Source organism: Kryptolebias marmoratus, linkage group LG20 (genome assembly GCF_001649575.2).
Source record: "Kryptolebias marmoratus isolate JLee-2015 linkage group LG20, ASM164957v2, whole genome shotgun sequence".
NCBI lineage: Eukaryota > Metazoa > Chordata > Actinopteri > Cyprinodontiformes > Rivulidae > Kryptolebias > Kryptolebias marmoratus.
Genome location: NC_051449.1, coordinates 11,328,583 through 11,347,903, shown reverse-complemented (window position 1 = coordinate 11,347,903; position 19,321 = coordinate 11,328,583). Strand labels below are relative to the sequence as shown.

The following is a 19,321-nucleotide window of genomic DNA, read 5'->3' as shown; positions in this document are numbered from 1 at the left end:
TTCACTGTTTTACTGTACAGATAATTTTTTTTTTTTTTCCTTGTAATATTTTGCTGCTTTAAGAATAAACGATCGATCTTTATTCTTGTTTTTTTGCCTTTCGGGGTTCCTTTCACTGAAACTGTTCTGTGAGATTTGAGGCGGGGGGGTTTCCAAGTGACTTTTCTGCGTAACTAAACTGCAGCTTCGAGTCAAAGAAGTAATTTAGTTTGTAAATTATCAAAACTGGAGAACAACACGTTAACAAAATTTAAAAAGAACAAAATGGACATGAAGGAAAAAAAGACGAATTCAATTTGCTGCCTTTGATTTTCCACCATAAAGATGAATCTTATTTCAGATTTTTGTTTTCCTCCTGCTTTAATTTGCACGAGTTGTAAAACAGATCAGATCTGCACATTAAAAGATAACAGAGGAAGGTAATAAAACTTATAAAAAACAATTTAAAACCCAAATTAATGTATTTGCAAAACCAAGCAGAGGTGAAGCGTAGAATGAGAAAAACACTAAAAGTCTGATAAACATTCACACCTGATTCTTTTGTTTCATTTTATTTTATTTAAACAGAATTTAATACAGTTTTAATAAATATTAACAAGTCTCAATATTTTAATGCTGGTTTGTTAAAACCATCCGCTGTTCATGAGTCAACATGAGTCATATAAAAGCTGGCGCCGTCGTTAAAAGAAAACAAAACTTCCAATTAAACGTAAAGAAGTTAGAAAACAGTTTTATACAACATCCTGTAAAAATACACAATTAAAAACATTTATGTAAAAAAAGAAATCCATTTAATACTATACTCTACAAACAAAAGTTCAAATGGTTGTCAAATGTCAACCAGCAACTCGATTAATAACTAATCTGATAAAAAAAACAATTAAAAAAACATTAAACCCTAATTTTCCCCAACTTTACTTGTCTCCTCTTTTCAGATCAAATGAGTCTTTACAATTTTTTCCTTTTGCATCAGTAAAATAAATAAATTCAACATTTCACCTCCTCTGCTTCAGGCTTTGTCCATATTTAAACAAAACATGAACATAAATAAAACTTCACAGTTTGCCAAAAAGAAACTTTTCAAATTTTAAAGTTTGAAAAGTTAATTTCCTCGGTTGCTTGTCTGCTTACATCAGCAGCTAAATTAAATGAAACAATTTTAAATTAATCATTTAAAGGGGAATGTTGCCCGGTTGTTGGTTAGCTACTGTTATTAAATCAATCAGAAAAAAACAAAGTTTCTATATTTATTTTTTAAAATCGCAGACAGCTGGTGAGGAGCAGAGGGACGGATCTTAAAACTAAATTAGGGATTCTCGTTTTGCAGTCGTTTCTTGATGCACCTGAATTTCTCCCACAAGACGAAACTGGCCTTTTTTATCCATTGACGCAAACCTTGTTGCGTGATCCTGTTTTATTGAGTTTGAAAGGAGCTTCTCACGCCGGGGTTCGATGCCAGTCCCTGAGAACCGAAACAGCAAAACTCTGCTGCGATCTGTCTCCAGATTTACAATGATTCATAACACCAGTTTCCTCTCTGTGGTGGAACTTTCCCCTTTGCCACCTAGATTTCTGCTTATCAGAGCTGCTCGCGGCAGCGGGGAGGTGGGGCGGGTTTGAGACGAAGGGGGCCCCATGGGCTGGCTTCCTTCCTGCTGGACCAAATCACCCAGGCAGGCCAAGCCTTCAGCTCGGCGGTTAAACGAGAGCACGGACTGACCTGCTTCGTCTCCCCCTCCCCCTTCCTCCCCCTGCAGCGCTTCCTTTACAGATCAGCTTTCAAAACAACTCAAAACTCAAAAAAAGAAAAAAAAAAAGAAAGAAAGAGTTTTTCGAGTCCCACCGGGGCGGCTCAGACCTCTGAGGAGCTGAAGGTGGCCCTCCTCTGGCCGCTCATCGACCTCCTGATCGTGTGCTTGGTGCTCCTCACCTCGTGGGCGATGAAGTAGTAGCACAGAGCGTCCAGGCAGCAGGTGATGTTGGACAAACACATGGTCACCTGGAGGAAGAGGCTGATCTTGTCCTTGGCGCCACAGTCCTGGATCACTTTTTGGTGCACCTTGAGGGGGAGGGAGGGCATCAGAAACACAAATCTGACACTTTAATCTGTCCTCAAAGCTTCAAAAGTTTATAAACCAACCCCGTGACCTGACTCGGCTGTTCTCACCCAAAGTTGGTTAATATCTGCATTTAAATATTCTGCTGAAAACATGTCATAATAATCAGATAACATCAGCAACTCATTTAGGTTACTAAACTCTACTTTACCTCATCATAATGCTGCTTCTAACTTGATGTATCTGTGTTGTTCCGCTTTAACAAACATTCAGAGCCGAGAGGCCGGTTTGCATTGCTCTCAGATTTATTTATTTATTCTTTCTTTCTTTGTGGCCACAATTAAAATGGCTTCTGAAGTAATAAAATTAGAAGAAAAAAAAAATCAAATCAGGAGGCAGAAATAAACACCTTATACATGCAAGTGACAGCCTGTAACGCTCAGCAAATAGTAAAACTGTCCTCGTTTACATTGTTGAACCAAAGCTTTATGAAACTGAGCCAAAACATATCCAAAGGACGGAAAACATTTTGTTTTGAAAGTCTTGTATTTTGATTTGTGGCGGACGGGAACAACTACAACTAACAAATAAACATAATCTTGACAAATAAACTGCAAGTTTGTTGGTTTTAAAGATTAAGAATAGATAAACGAGTTTTCTCATAAATAGAAAACACACTGAAGAGTTAATATATCAAATATATATATATATATATATATATATATATATATATATATATAAATATATTCATTTATCAAAATCTTTACTCTGGAAAATAAATGCCCAAGTCCTTCTTGAAAATGAGATCTTGATTTCAACAGGGTTTACCTGGATAAATAAAACAAATAAAAAAATAAAAAAAAGTTAAGAAAAACAAAGTCCTGATTCTGATAAATGCCTGAAGACGTGACTGGATCAGTTTTAATAAAACGTTGTTATTTATTCAGTCGAAGGGTGGTCAGCTAAAGAGACTTATTTGAAGTCTTTCTGAAACTACAACTCATTAGTTGGACTTTTTATTACATGTTTGTGACGCCCGGTGATGGCTGGAGTTACTGAAGAGAAGAGTTTTGGTTTTAAAATAAATGCAGCTAATTGAGCATCGCCACTAGCTGGTCGTTGTAGTTTATATATGTGTGTGTGTGTGTGTGTGTGTGTGTGTGTGTGTTGGCATGCTGTGGTGTTCTGTTCTGCCGCCTCAGGTCCTGTGCCTTTTCAATAAATCTGAAAAGTTTATTTCTCTTGATTTGGGCGACGGCTGATGGTAGGATCAGTTATTGATCAGTTTATTAGTTATTTTATTTTTTTTAAATAAAAAAGACTTGAATGCAAATCATCTGATGTTGTTTTCTTAGAAATATAATCTTTTTGTTTAGTGCGGACTGCATTTCTCAGGCTCAGAATGATCCAGCTTGGAGTACGCATTTTGTCCGTTTATTTTACTTTTCTCTTGTTCTTTTATTGTTTTATTTTTTGTTTGACATGTAAAGTGCTTCTGCTGTTTTTAATGTGCTGAAAAAACTGGACAATCTTTGCCTTTTATAATTAAAGTGACATAAATAAATAAAAAGCTATGAAACATTCTGGACCCCAAGTTGAGGTAGTTTGGTTGTTTTTGTTTCGACCTTCCTCCGGCCCTCGTGGGCTCACTTTGAGGTTAAACCAGTTTTAGTGTGTGTGTGTGTGTGTGTGTGTGTGTGCGCGTGCCTTACCAGGAACTGCAGGAAGACGCCCAGGTGGCTCGGGGTGAACGGCACCAGGAAGGCGACCAGGCTGCTGGAGATGATCTTCACGCAGGCCCGGCTCTTTGGGCTCGTCTGACCCGACTGTTGGAGTGCCCTGATGGTGTGGACCGAGCACAGAACCACCACCGTCGCGGGTCCCAGGAAGCCGAAGAGCAGCACGCAGCTGATCACCGCCGCGCTCCAGCCCTTCTCCGAAAACTCGTGAAAGCAGCGGAACGGCTCTTTCTCGCCCTGCCGGAAGTTGTAGGTGACCGGGAAGATGGTGGAGAACACCAGCAGCCAGACTCCCACGCAGGTGACCAGAGCCGCCCTGGGGGAGCGCAGCTGCTTGGCTCTGAACGGGTGGCAGATGGCGCCCCACCTGTCCACGGCAATGCACGTGATCATGTAGATGCTGCCATACGTGCCGACGAAATAGAGGTTCTCCAGAAAGGAGCATAGCGGCCTCAGCTCGCTGGACCACAAATTCTTGGCGGCGTGCATCTTGGAGGGCAGAGGCAGGAGGAGCAGGAGGTCCATCAGGGCCAAGCTGGTCATGTAGATGGTGGACTCGGTCCATTTCCTCAGGCACACGCAGAACACCAGCAGGGCCGCCACGTTCAGCAGCAGCCCCACGATGAAGATGGGAACGTAGATGACCGGCTCCAGGACCTCCATGAGCGCGTCGGCGCTAAACTGGGCGGAGCAGCTGGTGTTCGTGGTGTTGTCCCTGCGGGGAGAGCGGTTCAGTTCGGTTCGATCAGCACTTCTGGCATCTCAAAGCAGAAACCCTTGAAATGAACGCGCCCTTCCTGCCGCCTCTCTCGGTTCCCACAAGAGTCGCAGAGACGAGACAAACCACCGTGCCACAGTGAAACTGCTCAAACGTGTGGGCACGCAAAAAATGTCACCTTGCCTTTCTTCGTTTTGCTGCTTCTGGTGCGAAAAGGCAGAGAGCGAGCTTCAAGAGGAACCCCTGAACGCCCCGGGGTCTCGATCCCTGATTCAAATTGGCGCCGATTCCCCGAAAGCCAACCAGATCTGAGCTGAGTTGGTCTGTTCATGGAAATCGCCCAGACTTCAAAGACGGCAGTTCGTCTCACAAAAGCAGCCACGGCGGCACGGTTAGCAAAAAATCAGGTTTTAAATCGGCTCGTAAAAAGTAAACAGGATGTGCGAAGACAACAACTGCTCTTGGGGTCAACTTGGTTCAACATGGCCGCCACAGCCAACTGGCAGATAAATGACTAAAATTCAGCCACTTTTAAGCAAACCGAGCTAATATTTACTGACCACCAACACATATGCTGAGCACTAACGGATCGCTGGGTAAAATATCACCAACTGTCCGCCTGTCAGTAAAATATCTCTCGAACCTTTGGACAGATTTGACCTTCAGGTGCATGTAAACGACAGATGAACTTGTAGAGTGGCGCCTTGTAGCGCCTCACAGTCATTCGGGTCTCTCTGAGTGTGGTTTGAACTCAGCTCAACTGAAGGAAGCGCAGCCATTCGCCGGCCGCCACCTGGGGTGGCAAAGGTCAGCCCGCGGCGGCGAACGTTTCCAGCGATCTGAACGACCTGAGGCTTCGCGAACAGCAAAACCAGACCGCGTGGCAAGAACTAAAACCGCTTTGGCACGTTAAAAAGCGAAACTGCGCACTAGTTTTTTAAACCGCCTGAGCTCTAGAAAAATCATGTTATGGTGTTTTCTTTTTACCTTTTATATTCTGATACAATCAAACCGACACACTGAACTATTTTCTATTGCCTTTAAACTCATTTTAAACACAAGGCTGTCAAAGAGAAGTCCCTAAACCTTTGAACAAAGCAAGATTTAAGTCGAACGCACAGAGTCTAACCTGCTTTGTTTGTCAGGCGTCTTGTCGAGCGGAAACTGTGAATCGAGTGTTGCTCTTACCCCATGACTGTCTCAGAGGACTTTACAGTGTTTCTGACTGTCTGTGCTGTGCCAGACACGCTTCTGCTTTTCTACCTTTTGTTGTTTCATCACCACTTCCTGCGTCATGCCACGCATCATATCTGTTTGCTCAAATGGGTTGTAGAGCTCAGCTTGCCCGGCAGGTCCTACTTTTGGCAAACGCAGACGGGGCTGACTTTAATTGCATCACCAAATTAGAGAAACTGCAATTTTTTGTGGAAAATGAAGCGGGAAGGCCGAGAGATGACTCTGGAGGCGGGGAGCGGAGGGAGCTGAAACTAAGAAGCAGAGCAATAGGGTAAAGTGAAAAGTAGCAAAATGCTAGCTAAAAGAAAAGAGCGGAAAACATTTAAAAAAACAAAAGTAGTAAAACACCAGCTAAAAGTAACAAAACACTAGCTAAAACTAATAGTAGTAAAATGCTAGCTAAAAGCAGGTGCAAGTAGCAGAATGCTAGCTAAAAGTAGTAAAAGTAACAAAACATTAGCTAAAATCTAAGTAGCAAAATGCTAGCTAAAGATAATAAGTAACAAAACACTAACAAAAATGAGCAGAATCCTAGCTAAAAGCAGGTAAAAATAGCAAAATGCTAGCTAAAAGTAGTAAACCAGCTAAAAGTAACAAAATACTAGCTAAAAACTATAATTAGCAAAATGCTAGCTAAAGGTAAAAGTAGCAAAACACTAGCTAAAAGCTAAAAGTAGAAAAATGGTAAAAGATAATGGTAAAAGGCTAAAGTAGTAAAATGCTAGGTAAACGTTATAAGTAACAAAACACTAACTAAAAGTAGCAGAATGCTAGCTAAAAGCTAAAAGTAGCATACGAAAACAAAAACAGAGCAAGTTTGCTTAAGCAGATTTCAAATAAAACAATGTTGTTATCTCGATGTATTTTTCCATGGGGATTAGTTTTGTAAATGAAGTTAGATATTTTGAAAAGTATAAAAGCTACAAAAACCAAAAGCCATGGCCTGAATGCGCCGAATAAGCCGAACATTTTGACATTTGATTATGTAAAACGCACGATGCTTGCAGAAGTAGTTGCGTCAATAATAATAATATTTTAAAAATGGTAGGGAAGAAAAGACAAAGAATAAAGAGAAACAGGATTACTGTAATTCGATCCTGACTCTACATTCACTCAGAAACAGGATTAAAATTGAGGCTGTTTTTTTTTTTTTTGTCAGAAACTTTTAAAATGCAACGGTTTCCTGTCTTTTGTTTTAAAGCACGTGGTCGGACAGGTGGTAGCCAGAGTCAGAAGAATAAAGACATGAAAAGTGGATCTAATAAAATAGAGGAAACGCGGGTGTGCCAAGTCTCTCATGACTGCATCTGACTGCGGTTTGTGTTTCCCCAAACTAGATTTTCCACCGTTCTTTTTTTTTCTTTTTCTTTGTTGGTGTTGAAGTAGGCCCGACAATCACTTTCTATCTATTTCTTTACAGCAGACGAAGCCCAAAACCGTGATTTGTGTAGCTGCGCTGCCGCCCGCCCTACGATCTGAATCTTCCCGAATCAAAGAGGACGACTAAAACAGGCGGCTCAGAAGCTGCAGAGGCAGATTTTGAACTGTGATTAGGTTTTGAGGGTTTCCGGGTTTCGGGTGCCAATATGACTTTACCAATCGTTTTAAGTGTGAGAATATCTCTCTGCTCTCTTTTAACCGGCAGCTCTTCCTTGAAAAAAAAAAAAGAAATCTGGGAGTTGTTGTTGTTGTTGACTCAAATAAAACCAGGAAAGATTTAGATTTAGGCTTTCATGTCTAAGAAAACTTGATGTTATTGAAAGTGAAGAGCTGCAAAGGGCATTGCCACCTGGCTCGGCTCGTGGAAATGTGGCGTATTTCTCACAGTTTGGTCTTCTGCGCTTTTAAGACTTATTCAACTAAGCAGAGCTCAGGTCTAGAGTAAATAAAACAAAAGTGCGATCACTGCGAGCGCTGTGGCGGCCACCTAGAAGGTGTTAACCATCACTGTCCACCGTTGTCTTCGCATGTTCAAACAAACGACAGCAGTCAGAACTTTGGCACTTCTTTTCTTCTTTTTTTTTAAATAAGTCAATTATTTATTGTGAATTGTGCAGGTGACATCACAACAGCAACCTTCTCTTTTGCAGCTACAAGGACACAAACAGAAAAAGATTCGTTTAGACTAAAATGAGTTTTTCTCTGGAAAGAAAAAGGAAAACGAAACATTTCTTCAGTTTTCCTTTCTATTTGCTTTGCAGATACAAATACTGAAACTGCTATATTCATTCCCCTGAAAGACTTTTTTTTCCTCCAAAATATGTTCTCTCCTCTTTTTTTTTTCCTGGACACTTAAATATTTGGAAAAGGCGAAACACAAACACCTAAACCTGTTTACAGGAGACACAGAAGGTGTGTTTTAAATGGTAATAAGCAGCTCATACAGGGCGACTCGTCACAAATAACTGTCAAAGCTGCAGAAATCAAAGCACGGGTACAAGATGAACCCCATCGGCCTTCTTTTAGAGCGAGAAAAACAAGATCCTTGAGAGGGATATATATATATATATTTTAAAAAAACACACAAAAATGAAAGCAGAAAAGGTGTTTTTGATTCTACTGGAAGAGCCAGCCAGTTTCTGTCGAGTGTTTCACCGTCGGTTCCGAGGGACCTGCCACATTTATCAGCATCTACAGCAAACTGACGGAGGCTCGAGGGGTCGAGTTCAGACTCTGACACGCACACACACACACACACACACACGCACACACACACACTTGCACACAGGCGTGAGATGCGTTCCCTCTAGGAGGCGGTGAACTTCCTGATTGTGATGACGATGAGAGCGAGGAGCACCGACGCGCCCAGGAAGACGGCTATGACTATGGCTGTGATGGCCCCTGGCCCCAGAACTCCTGCACACACAGATTAAAGGTCACTTCAACCATCTCGTGAAAAGACAGCTGCTTGAGCGCCAAAGACAAAAAGACGAGCCGGTTTCACCTTCGTCCTCCTCCAGGGTCAGAGACAGGGTGGCGTCCTCGTAGTCCTCGGTGACGGAGGGACTCGTGAAGTCCAGATGGGGGGTCGTGGTGGTCCCCTCTGCAGGGGGGTCTCCGGACATGGTGTCCTGGTGGTCCCTGCCGGTGAAGGAGGGGTTTAACGCCGTCTCTGAAAAGTAAAGAAAATTAAAAATAACCTGAAGGAAAAGTCACTTTATTTTGATCCAATTCTTTTAATTATTATCTTTTATTATTACATGTTATTAACTTATTAACTTTTGGAGTCAACCTGATTCGAGACGCCAAATAACGCCAGAAAACACACCATAAAGGTTATATCTCTGTCAGATTTATACATATAGAGTCCTTCACATCCCAAACTCTGAGCAGGAAATCTTCTGATGCTACACGAGACCGAACGATGGAATATTTTTAAGTTTTGTCCAAAACAGCTTCTTCTCCTTCGTCTCTCTGGGAATCCCGTCAACGAGTGGCAGGTTTTCGTCTCAGATCTGGTTTTACTGCCTGCCTTCTTTTAAGGGTCATTTCTTCTGAAGTGGGGTTCTGTGGAAAAGCTGTGACGGCTAACATCTCACCTGCTGCAGATACCCCTAAGACTGACGTCAGTTCGGAGACAGGAAGTGGATTTCTGACGGGGCTGAAAAGCTGGTGGCTGGTCTGAGTGAGGCCAAAGTCCCAAGTGGTTTTTACCACTTTGCTCAGGTCCAAATCTCAACGCTTCCAAACAACATTTTGGAAGCATTCACGCCGCAGTCAGGTTTGTTTCTCTGTCTTATTCTGGCAAAAAATGTCCCCGCCCACTTCAGGGGGAACTAGCTCTCAGCTCGGCATTCAGCGAGCCTTCTCCAACCACGTCTCCGACTTTCAGTTTGACGTTTTATTGAACGGGTCGTGTAAATAAACGGGTCTTCGCTCTGGTTCTGGCTCTGGGGACGCTTCCATCGCCTCGGATGGTCTCCCTGCTCCTTTCCTCCTCAGCTCGAGGCTTCTCGCACCTCTGCAGCGGATGGAGAAACAGGCTGCTCCTCCAAGTTGAACTTTTAGAAGCCCAGATTTCCAGGAAAAAACAGAGGACACTAAAAACAAACAAAAAAAACGGCCGTAACGGTTCTGTGACTGCGGTTGCCGACGGGTCATCAGTGCGGCCTTTTCTTTACAGGAAGCCAGTGGAAAATATGGCCGCCGCCTCAACTGAAAAACAAAAAATGAGCTCTTCATGGCAGGAGCCCACCCATTCAGACACCAAAGTGATTTACTCATCCAGTCCTCAACTGCCTGCATTCCAGCACGACCAGAATCAAAACATGTTTACGTTCAGCGCCTCCTGCACCCCCCTTCAGGGGCGGCCTTCATCTTGTCTCTGATTGGTCACTATTTACAAAAAAAACCCAAAAACCCTACAACCCATGGCGCTCTCCTAACGTAGAGAAACGGTGCACCGAGCAGAAACCGTGCAGTGTGAGCAGCTTCCTGTCCTGACGCCGGGTTAAGGTCCGGAGGCCCCGAAGGCTGCTGCCGGCTCCTCCATCAATGAGGCCTTCAGCCTAGGACACAAAGACCGGCTTGTGCATCTCCACCCTCCCCTCCCTCTCTCCCACTCACCCTCACCCTCACCCCAACACAACCCCCCTCTCGCAGGCCCGGCAGGCCGCGACCAGAAACAACCCGGCCGGGCCTGAAAGCAGCCGCCCGGCCCGGCCCGGCCCGGCCCGGCTCGGCTCTGGACGCCAAACAAACTCATTTATGATACAGCCGCCTGTGTGTGTGTGTAGGTGTGTGTGTGTGTGTGAGTGTGAGAGTGTGAGAGACAGAGGCTGAGCTCTCCAGATGCCCTGATTTGATAAAATAATAACGCAGCGTGTTTGTTTGTTTTTCTCGTAGGTGTTTGTTTCCACCCGGGCCGCTGATGTTCCTAAAACATGGCTGACTCTGTTGGAAACAGGCACTTCCTGAACAAACGTCACCGACCCGAGGTAACTCATCAAACACTTTTTACACATTCCTTTAACCTCTGAAGTGGTTTTGCTGTTGCTTTCTCACGTATCAGTCCATTACATTCCACCGTTTCAGATGAACTTCTTCGTTTAGGAGGGATTTTCTGCATCAGTTCACATTTCGCTCACAGAGGAACACATTAAACTCATTAAATAATTTAGAAATTGTACCATTTTTTGGGGACACGATGAAGTTAATTTGATTTCGATGGCAGCCACGCATGTCCAAAAAACGGTGCACTATCTTAGTTTAAACATTCGATGTCTTTATAATGTCCCACTGAGAGTAAAATGTTGGTGGGATTTGGACATCGTTTGTTTTTCCCTCACGTTTCCCACAAAAGGCTCGACTCCTCTGGAAGCCGTCTCGGGGAGGACTTTCAGGAGGCCAGTCTGCGGGGGGAGCCTCTGGGGCCCCTGGGTTTGGGATTTCACACCATCCAGACAGACGACGGAGGCCTGCAGACGAGTGGGTGTGAAAAGAAAAAGCTCGCACCGAGCACTGAAACTGCAAGTGACACAACCCCGAACATGCCACTCTGCCCTTATTTCACCTCATTTACTGGAACCAAACCTTTCCATGTCTGAAATGTTCAATTCTTACTAGTTTTTCTTGTTTTTTTTCCCACTAAAGGACAAGTCAGGGTCACATTTAGTCACTTAAACTTCTTGTTTCTTACAAACTGTGGAACTAAAAGGAGAATTAGAACAATGATGTCTGCAGAGGAGAGAACCAACACGTCCATGATCCGACCTCCGGACCTGGGAGGTGAATTTCACAGATCCATGTTCCCTCGGTTTGATTTCTTTAGTTTTTTAACTCCCTGTCAGGGCAGAGAGGTCCCACTGTTCTCCTGACCCGACCTCCAGACCCGAGAGCAAACCCTGACACACGGGGCAAACAGAAAGGACAGAAAGGAATAAAGAAAAAGGCTCCACGTCCCTGTCTGACAGCTTGGATGCCTTCTCCTCCTGAGAGCTGAGAACTGGTCAGACAATAACTCGACCTCAGCTCAGGCTGAGCGAGGGGGAACATTTCTCTTTTTTTTCTCCCCTTTTAGCTTCTTGAGAACATCATGAAAGCCACTGAGTCATCCCGACTTGTCAAAGAGCAGCTTTCACAGCCTCAACAGACCGCAGCATTGACTTCGGCCCCCCGGCGCCATGTCCAGGCCCCTGAGATCTGAACAGTTGAGCACAGACGACGCCAGCTGACGTGAAAAAGCACATATTTTACTAAAAAACGTGTTGAGTTCATTTTAGAACAAAGGCTCTGAAAGAAGGACACTTGTGAAGCTTTGAAGTGAGCTGCAGGAAACACTGTGTGTGTGTGTGTGTGTGTGTGTGTGTGTGTGTGTGTGTGTGTCACCTGTGTGCACGAAGACGACCAGGAGGCCGAGGAGAAGCAGCAGGACGACCCTGCAGAGGCTGCCGGGAACCATGGCTGGCCGGGAACGATGAGCGTCTCCGAAAGTCCCTGAAGGAGCGGACGAGAGGACGAGAGGACTGACCCTGGGAAAGGAGGAGGAGGAGAAGAAGAAGAAGAAGAGGCAGAAAGGTAAGGCAGCTTAGGATGGGAGGGGGGTGAAAAAAAGGGGGCCGGACGAGGTGTGCACGGGACAGTGCATGCTTTGTGGGAAAGAAGAAAAATAAATAAACAGCCAGCCCAAAACGTCCCCCGGTCTCAGCAGAGTGTGAAGGGTTACGGAGTCATCCCACTAACATGTTTACTGCTCCGAAATCTCCCAAAGCCTCACAGAACTGAACCCATCTGAAGCGTCTGGACTCTTTAATATTTCCTTTTTTATTCATCTTATTCAAGCCCCCAACCATGAAACACACCTGCCATGGGGGGAAGTGACTTTTAAATAATATCCTCAGCCTCAGAAAACACAATCAGCTCCATCTCTTGTGGAACATGAAGCAGCTCAGGTCAGCTTATTTATTAGGAATAAGAGTTAATTAATGGTTAATATCAGCGTTAGGCCTGTGGATGTGTGTGTGTGTGTGTGTGTGTGTGTGGGAGGGGGGGTAGTTTGAGTTTCTTGTTCCTCTCAGTAAAAGTGAAATTCGTTGCCGACTTTCAGAGTCTCGAAGGAGCTGACTCATCAGATCTTTTTATTACAGAGTTTCAGAGATGCGTTCAGGGACTCTGAAACTGAACAAACAGAACCGGCTCGGTTCTGGATTAGGAGCTTTGTGTGTGTGTGTGTATGTGTGTGAGAGAATCACTAAACCTGAAAACTGACACCAGAGCAGGTATCAGCTAATAATAATAATAATAATAATAATAATAATAATGCTGATGATAAAATGGTTTCACTTCCTGTGAACGCTCCCTCCTGTGTTTGTTTTATTTCCAAATGGCTCTGAAGCTTCACTCCTCCGTTCTTTTCGGAGCCACATAAATGACTCAAAAAAGGAAACGGAGTCGATAAATGTCAGAAATATTACAAGAAATAAGTGATGTGTCAAATCTAACAAAAACTAGTCCTCCTACTTGAGTATTTAGGACTTTAATGAGCTGACTCAGCTCTTTTTCTTGCTGTATGGGCACAATATTCTTCTTTCATAATATTTAATTAAACCATTGATCAGTGGAGGTATTTTAGGATTTTTTTCTCCCTCTCGTTGAGGTTGTCCTCTTCGGTTTGTTGTGAATGTAAAGACGAACCGAGCAGCGCGCCGCCGCCGGCCTTCATCTCATTCATTTCCTCGCAGTCTCGAGTGAACGTGGTCGAAGTGCAAAGCCTAAGAGGTGGGCGAGTTTAGGTATGAGAAGAAACTGAGAAAATAAAACAAGAAACAAAACAAACAAAATGATCCGAACCACTAATTTTTTGCTGTTTTGGACCAGATGTTGAGATTAACGCCTGAGTGAATGCCTCCCCGCCGAGCTGCCTCACACGCCACGTTTTTATGTTTTCACCTGAGGAATCTAAAAAACAAAAACAACAACAGATCAGTTGTGTTCAGTTTAAACATTTGTACTTTTACGAGGCAACTTTGTTTGTTGGGAAGCTGAGCAGCACTGAACTCAAACTTTGACCCCATTTTTGACCTGAAAGAGACAAATTTAAGATCCGTTCGGTCAAACTCTGTTTGTTTTTGGAGACTCGGCACAGGGAGCAGCAGGTTGTTGTTTTTTGTTGTAAAGGTAGAACAAGCCGGTGCCTGGAAACGCATTTCGAAAAAAGAGAATCTGTGGCTTTCATTTCCTCTTTGATAGTTGAGTGATAGTAACAAAAAAATAAAAACACAAATCACTAGGCTGACGCAAGACGGGCACCGCGACAGACCGGCGGAGGGCGAGCCCTGAACAGCTCAGAGACAGACGTGAACATCCCACACGTCAGACTGTTTTTTATTTCGTACTGCCATAAAAAAAGTAGGACTCCAGCAGATCATTTTCATATATTATAATACAGATGCAGAGTTGAAAGTTTATTCTTTAAACAGCCTAGTATTTTACAAGAAATAGATAACTAGTTGGAACTTTTGAACATGTCCTTAAAACAGGACATATGTGGGCACGAATCCTTGGGCTCTAGTTTTGCCGTCATTATCCACGAACAACCAGCTGAAGAGGAGGAGGAGGAGGAAGGGGTGGGGGTAGAGACGACATACGGTGGGGCTTTTAATAAATAAAACAAAAACAATGGATAGAATTTCTCTTTTCTGATCATACAACCCCACCCTTTTTTTATAAAAACAGAACAGTGAAGGCCATCGGGAGCGCTTCCAGACGGAGCTGATAGTGATGAAGATCCAAAACCTTCTTGGAGGCGGCTGGATGTTTGCTCCAGGAGGGAGGGGCGGGGAGCTGGAAAAGTAAAAATTGTGAACGTGGTGGAAAGTGGTGGGAAAAAACAGCTGCTGTTCGAACTGGATACAGTCAGTGGAAGGATCCCTTAAAAGTCCTCCAGAGTCTCGATTTCTCCCATATTCAGCCTCTCGGACGACGCGTTGACAGAAAAACCTGCAACCAGGCGACAAACGCAGTCAGCACCAGCTGAAAACTACACAAAGACACCGGTCGGTAGACGGACGTCGAGCCTCACCTAAAAGGCTGGGGTCTGCTCGCACCATCTTCTGCTTCTTCTTCTTCTTCCCTGAGGTGACCGTCTCAAACCGCTGCTGCTGCTGGCTGCTCATGTGGTTCGACTGGTAGATTGTCGAGGGTCCGGTTCCGCCCCACACTGAGTCCTTGGGAAAAGAAAAAAAAAACCAATACTGACGCTTAATACAAGTTATCAATAAGGTCCATTTCATGTTAAACCCCTTAAATAAAACGCTTCACTTCTGGTTTATCTCGTTAGCCCAGCTCGCCTGAACGCCTCAACGATTGGAAGAAAACGCCGAATGCTGTTGGGGCATTTAACCTTTTCCTCACAGCAGCCTTCAGATGAGACTAAACAGTAAATCAAGGGCGCTGAAGTTCTCAAACGGACGAGTCAGGATGCTGCAAACGACGTGGGTGGACGGAGGCAGCCGGAATTTTTTTTTTAAATATCCATCGAGCAGTCGGTATAATCCTCATGAGGGTTTTGTTACTATCAGTGTAGTTTTAATCTTTTTAAGATATTATATTTCCTTTCACCTAATGATGCTGAGTCATCACTGCTGTTTGAGAGAGGAGTCGTCGAGCTAAAAAGGATTAAACCGTTTCTGGGAGGTGACCCTGACAGGTGTCTCGTTTTGTGAGGTTTTACCTGCTGCTGCTGCTGCTGCTGCTTGGCGAGCTGTTGGTTCGATGGCGCCTGCTTCTGTTGGTTGGCGTTCTGTTTGGCACGGCGTTCGAGGAACTGCTTGGCAAAGTCCTTGGACTCGGGGGTGTCTCCCAAGTAGGCCCTGACGTAGTCGTGCACCTCGTACGGGGAGTCCACCTCCTTCAAGAAGGATGCAAACGTAGGAACTGCCAGGACAAACAACAACAAAAAAAGGATGTTTTTGACGTTTTGCTTTAAGAACAGGCCCATCCGGGTATCCATGACGTAAAGATTTACCATCCAGGTTGTTGGCGGTGTTGAGCGTGTGCAGCGTTTGCTCGCACCACTGCATGAAGGTGTCCTGCTGGCTCTTACTGACGCCTTGGAACAACTTCAGCAGCTTCTCCTCCTCTTCTACTTTCTTGCTGCTTCGCCCACTCAGAGAGTTACTTTATGAAGCACAAAGTGAAAGACAAAAGAACCTCACTGAGATCCGGCGCATTACTCACGTCCTTCGCATGATAAGTCATGCTTTTCAGCCGAGGCTGTGACGAAGGCGACATTTTTATTAGCACTTCCTCAAATACCTGAGGTTGGCGTTGCCCTTATTGTTCTTCTGAGAGTTGCCTTTTTTGTTCTGGGGGGGCTGCTGGACCGCCTCCTTCACGGCTTCGTCCCAGAAGCCCATGTTTGAGTTGTGGGTGTCGCCCCAGATGCTGCTGGGATCTGAGCCCCAGTTGGTGCTGGTGTTGACAGACCCCCATACCGAGTTACTGAGTGACGGCTGTGAGCAGAGACGAAAAACCTCTTGAGTCACGTGACAAAATTTAAAGAGCAACCCAGACAAATTAGATAAAAGCTCCAACCGTCTCGTTTCGATGAGATACGTACGGTTCGGTTTTGCGGTCGGGCCTGTTGGGTGGCGACGGGGTGCGGATGGTGCGGCTGCTCCTTCCGCTGCTTCATCTGCTGGGCTTCTTCCCTCTGGATCTCCAGCAGAGACTTGGTCATGGCGGGCTGTTTGGCCACGTTGCCCCAGCCGGACAGCTTGGCGTGGGACTGCTGAGCCTGCTGCAGGGCCGCCTGCTGCTGCTGCTTCAGGTGCTCTTGCTGCTGACGTCTCTGCTGCGAATGAGAGGAGAAAGGAAATGTGCAAATGAGTCGTGTTTTCTTTAACAGCGGGGGGGAGACGATATCCAGCCACATCGCGGATCATCCTAAGAGTTTCGTCTCAGAGTTTTTTGGGGTAAACGAAAGTGAGAAGATAATCAGGCTAAGGTGACTGTGTCCTTACCTCCTCCAGCGTCAGTCGTTCCCTCTCCTCCTCGAGTTTCTGGATCTCGGCCAGCGACAGGGCGTTCTGAGCCGGGTTTAGAGTGTTGGTTGATTGCTGCCCCCACTTAGAAGAAGATGGAAGCTGCAAGCGGAGACGAAACACTGTCAGCTTGAAACCCCCTCCTGTCTGTTTTTGGGTGCGCCTTCCTCAGGAGCTCCTACCTTTATTTGTGCAAGCTGCTGCTGCTGCTGCTGTTGCTGCTGCAGCCGTCTGAGGGCCTCCTGCTGCTGCTGTCGCTGTCTCTGCAGCTCCTGGTGTCTTTGGGCCTCCTGCTCTCTTCTTTTTTGCTCCTCCTGTTGTTGTGCAAGAGCGGCGGCGGCGGCAGCTGCAGCAGCTGCTGCGGCGGCGGCTGCCTCTTCCTCTGCCCGTTTCTCCTCCTCATGCCTCCTTAATGCTTCTAGTTCTTCCTGCTTTCTCTGCTCCTCTTCCTGAGGAAGAAGAGAATTCTTTATTTAGTGAAACATTTTGAGGAAAACACTAAAAATAAAAAGGTGCACGACATCTTTCTGAACTCACTTGTTTACGAAGGAACTCTTCCCGTTTCTGTTTCTCTTCCTCTTCCCTCCGCCTTTCTTCTAATTTTTGGAGTGCTTCCTCCTGCGCCAGCCTCTCCTCTTCTTCTTTTTGCCTACGCTGCGCCTCCTCTAGTTCCCTTTGCCGCCTCAAAGCCTCCTCCTAAAGAGACGCAGGGTCAGTCTCGGTGCAACAGCAAATAGAAACGAACGGGCGACAGGAAAGCCCGACCTGTTTCTGTCGCGCCAGCTCCTCCTCTTCCCGTCGTTTCCGCTCCTCCTCCTGCCGAGCCCTGAGAGCCTCCTCCAAGCGTTTCCGCTCTTCTTCCTCCCGTTTCGCTCTCATTTCTGCCTCGCGCCGCTCCAGCTCCAGCTGCCAAAATGACCACACAGACGCCGTTATCCACAGAAACGCAGGCTCTATGTAAGCTGCTGCCTGGGATTCGATCACATTTTGGATTATTGGATCACAAGCAGAGAAGATCCGATCACTGATCACTTTTGAAAGTGATAGAGTTCATGTCCACCCAACCCTGTCCTTTGGACACCACTGAATGACTGCCTACTCAAATCATGTGCTTCTTCTCAGTGCACCAAGCCAGGCTACCCATAGCTCCATCAACAGCTGCTTTTTCCCCTTTTTATTTTATTCAATCTATGAATGAGTGGTCAACATCATTACTGCTTGTGGCACAGTGAGGATCAGAGTCACCGCACACCTCTCAGCTTAAATGTAGACATTTTTCATAACCAATACAGAATAGGAAAAATAAATAGCTTCGAATGAACCAGCTGGACAGGTTAGGACAGGTTCGTGCTCACCTTTGCAGACTTGGCCTTCTCAAACTGCTGCATCTGCTCGATCGTCGGAGCCTGCGCCATTGAGTCTATCGGCAAATCCCAGACGCTGCTGCCTTCCCATGCTGCGGGTAACAGAGAGTGCGTTACGTGTGACAGAAAAAAAAACTAAAAGAGTTTCTCAGGCATGACTGCAGAGCATGATGGGAACTCACTGCTTGCGGCAGCTTGTTGGAGGTTTGGTGTGCAGGAAGCCTGAGAGGATGGGTTCTGCATTTCCCACACAGAACCAGAGTCTGGTACAGACAGGGATCGAGTCACGGGAGGTAGAAGACTATCTGAAGCGCTAAAACGAAACGGGAGTAAAAACAAAACGACGACGCTTCAGACGCGGACAGAAACTGAAAACTTCAGTAAACAGAACAAATTAGGGCAAGAAATGGAGATTTTGTAATGACTTTGTGTTCTCCACCTTATCTTCAGAGCTTGGTATTGCTGTAGAAGGTGGTTTATCTGCTGTTGGTGCTGCTGCTGCTGCTGAAGAGGAGCTGAGTTAAGAACTAAAGCTTTCTGCTGGGCCATAGCCTGGGCATATTGCTGCCTGGAGGGGGAGACAAACCACACAGGGAGGGAGGGAGGTTCAGTTAAATTAGTTCATCATCTCCCAGCTGAAGGAGGAGATTTAAACACAAAACAAGTTCAGAACCTTCACCTTCAGAACTGGAAAATACTGACAGATAAACAGACACAGGCAGGACTGTCATTAGGTCAGTTTGGTAAAAAAATAAAATAAAATAAATAAATATATAAATTGTTTATGATTATACTGACTGATCACTGCTGTAAAATTATTTGTCCTTTCTATTCACTCTAACCTTGTTTATAATTTCATAAATAAATGGATTTATTTATCAAATTACAAAGTAAATTAAAGCTGCAAGCAGCGTTGGACGGCCCTCGCAGCTCAGCGCCGCTTTGGCCTATGGCGACCGCGGGAACTCTGGCGACCGCCCTCTACGCTGTGGCGCACTTCCCGCGCATTTCCCGTGCACTTCCCGCGCCCTCCACTAGGTGGCGCTCTGGGCAAACGTCCGAAATCTCCTTCAGTCCGGATAGTTACGACTACTGTGGCATGTTGTTAAGTTTCACCCTCCTACGTTGAACGGTTCCAGAGTTAGAGCACGTGTGCTGTTGCGACCTTGAACTTTGACATTGTGACGTTGAACTCCAAAGGGCTAATCCTTGACCCATGGGGACT

The 19,321-nt window shown here is 45.3% G+C and overlaps 3 protein-coding genes across 12 annotated transcripts in view; all 3 read right to left on the bottom strand.

The window, feature by feature from the left end:
* Window positions 1–538: 538 nt before the first annotated feature.
* LOC108239627 (G-protein coupled receptor 55) lies at window positions 539–5,819 on the bottom strand. Its single transcript, XM_017422432.3, is given in 4 exon segments — window positions 539–2,059; window positions 3,770–4,511; window positions 5,703–5,761; window positions 5,763–5,819. Coding segments are annotated over 4 exon segments (1,065 nt in total). The 3' UTR covers window positions 539–1,852.
* Window positions 5,820–7,746: 1,927 nt separating this feature from the next.
* On the bottom strand, window positions 7,747–12,917 carry snorc (secondary ossification center associated regulator of chondrocyte maturation). The gene is made up of 3 exons (XM_017422422.2): window positions 12,078–12,917; window positions 8,695–8,862; window positions 7,747–8,606 (listed from the first exon to the last, which is right to left on the bottom strand). The coding sequence occupies exons 1-3, from the start codon at window positions 12,148–12,150 to the stop codon at window positions 8,497–8,499; spliced, it is 351 nt and encodes a 116-aa protein (XP_017277911.1). The 5' UTR covers window positions 12,151–12,917; the 3' UTR covers window positions 7,747–8,496.
* A 1,139-nt stretch (window positions 12,918–14,056) lies between these two features.
* gigyf2 (GRB10 interacting GYF protein 2) overlaps window positions 14,057–19,321 on the bottom strand; it is a 15,998-nt gene continuing 10,733 nt past the window's right edge. For 5 of the 10 annotated variants that reach the window (XM_037982072.1, XM_037982076.1, XM_037982073.1 and 2 more), the window contains 13 exons: window positions 18,536–18,664; window positions 18,279–18,409; window positions 18,088–18,188; window positions 17,498–17,638; window positions 17,270–17,428; window positions 16,915–17,181; window positions 16,712–16,834; window positions 16,309–16,542; window positions 16,005–16,201; window positions 15,715–15,866; window positions 15,421–15,623; window positions 14,770–14,917; window positions 14,057–14,687 (listed from right to left, as the gene is read on the bottom strand). In XM_037982072.1, coding sequence (XP_037838000.1) covers window positions 14,620–14,687; window positions 14,770–14,917; window positions 15,421–15,623; window positions 15,715–15,866; window positions 16,005–16,201; window positions 16,309–16,542; window positions 16,712–16,834; window positions 16,915–17,181; window positions 17,270–17,428; window positions 17,498–17,638; window positions 18,088–18,188; window positions 18,279–18,409; window positions 18,536–18,664 — 2,053 coding nt within the window. In that variant the 3' untranslated portion in view covers window positions 14,057–14,619. The remainder of the gene's footprint in view (window positions 14,688–14,769; window positions 14,918–15,420; window positions 15,624–15,714; window positions 15,867–16,004; window positions 16,202–16,308; window positions 16,543–16,711; window positions 16,835–16,914; window positions 17,182–17,269; window positions 17,429–17,497; window positions 17,639–18,087; window positions 18,189–18,278; window positions 18,410–18,535; window positions 18,665–19,321) is intronic. The other 5 variants (XM_017422533.3, XM_017422536.3, XM_017422534.3 and 2 more) reach the window with 2 other exon arrangements.

What these genes read in the sequence shown, in the direction of transcription:
- snorc (XM_017422422.2), bottom strand. Translation starts at nt 12,150, where the DNA reads ATGGTTCCCGGCAGCCTCTGCAGGGTCGTCCTGCTGCTTCTCCTCGGC. An exon ending in GGTCGTCTTCGTGCACACAG is followed by an intron (nt 8,863 to 12,077) that starts GTGACACACACA and finishes TTTACTTTTCAG; the next exon opens with AGACGGCGTTAAACCCCTCC. An exon ending in GACCCTGGAGGAGGACGAAG is followed by an intron (nt 8,607 to 8,694) that starts GTGAAACCGGCT and finishes CTGTGTGTGCAG; the next exon opens with GAGTTCTGGGGCCAGGGGCC.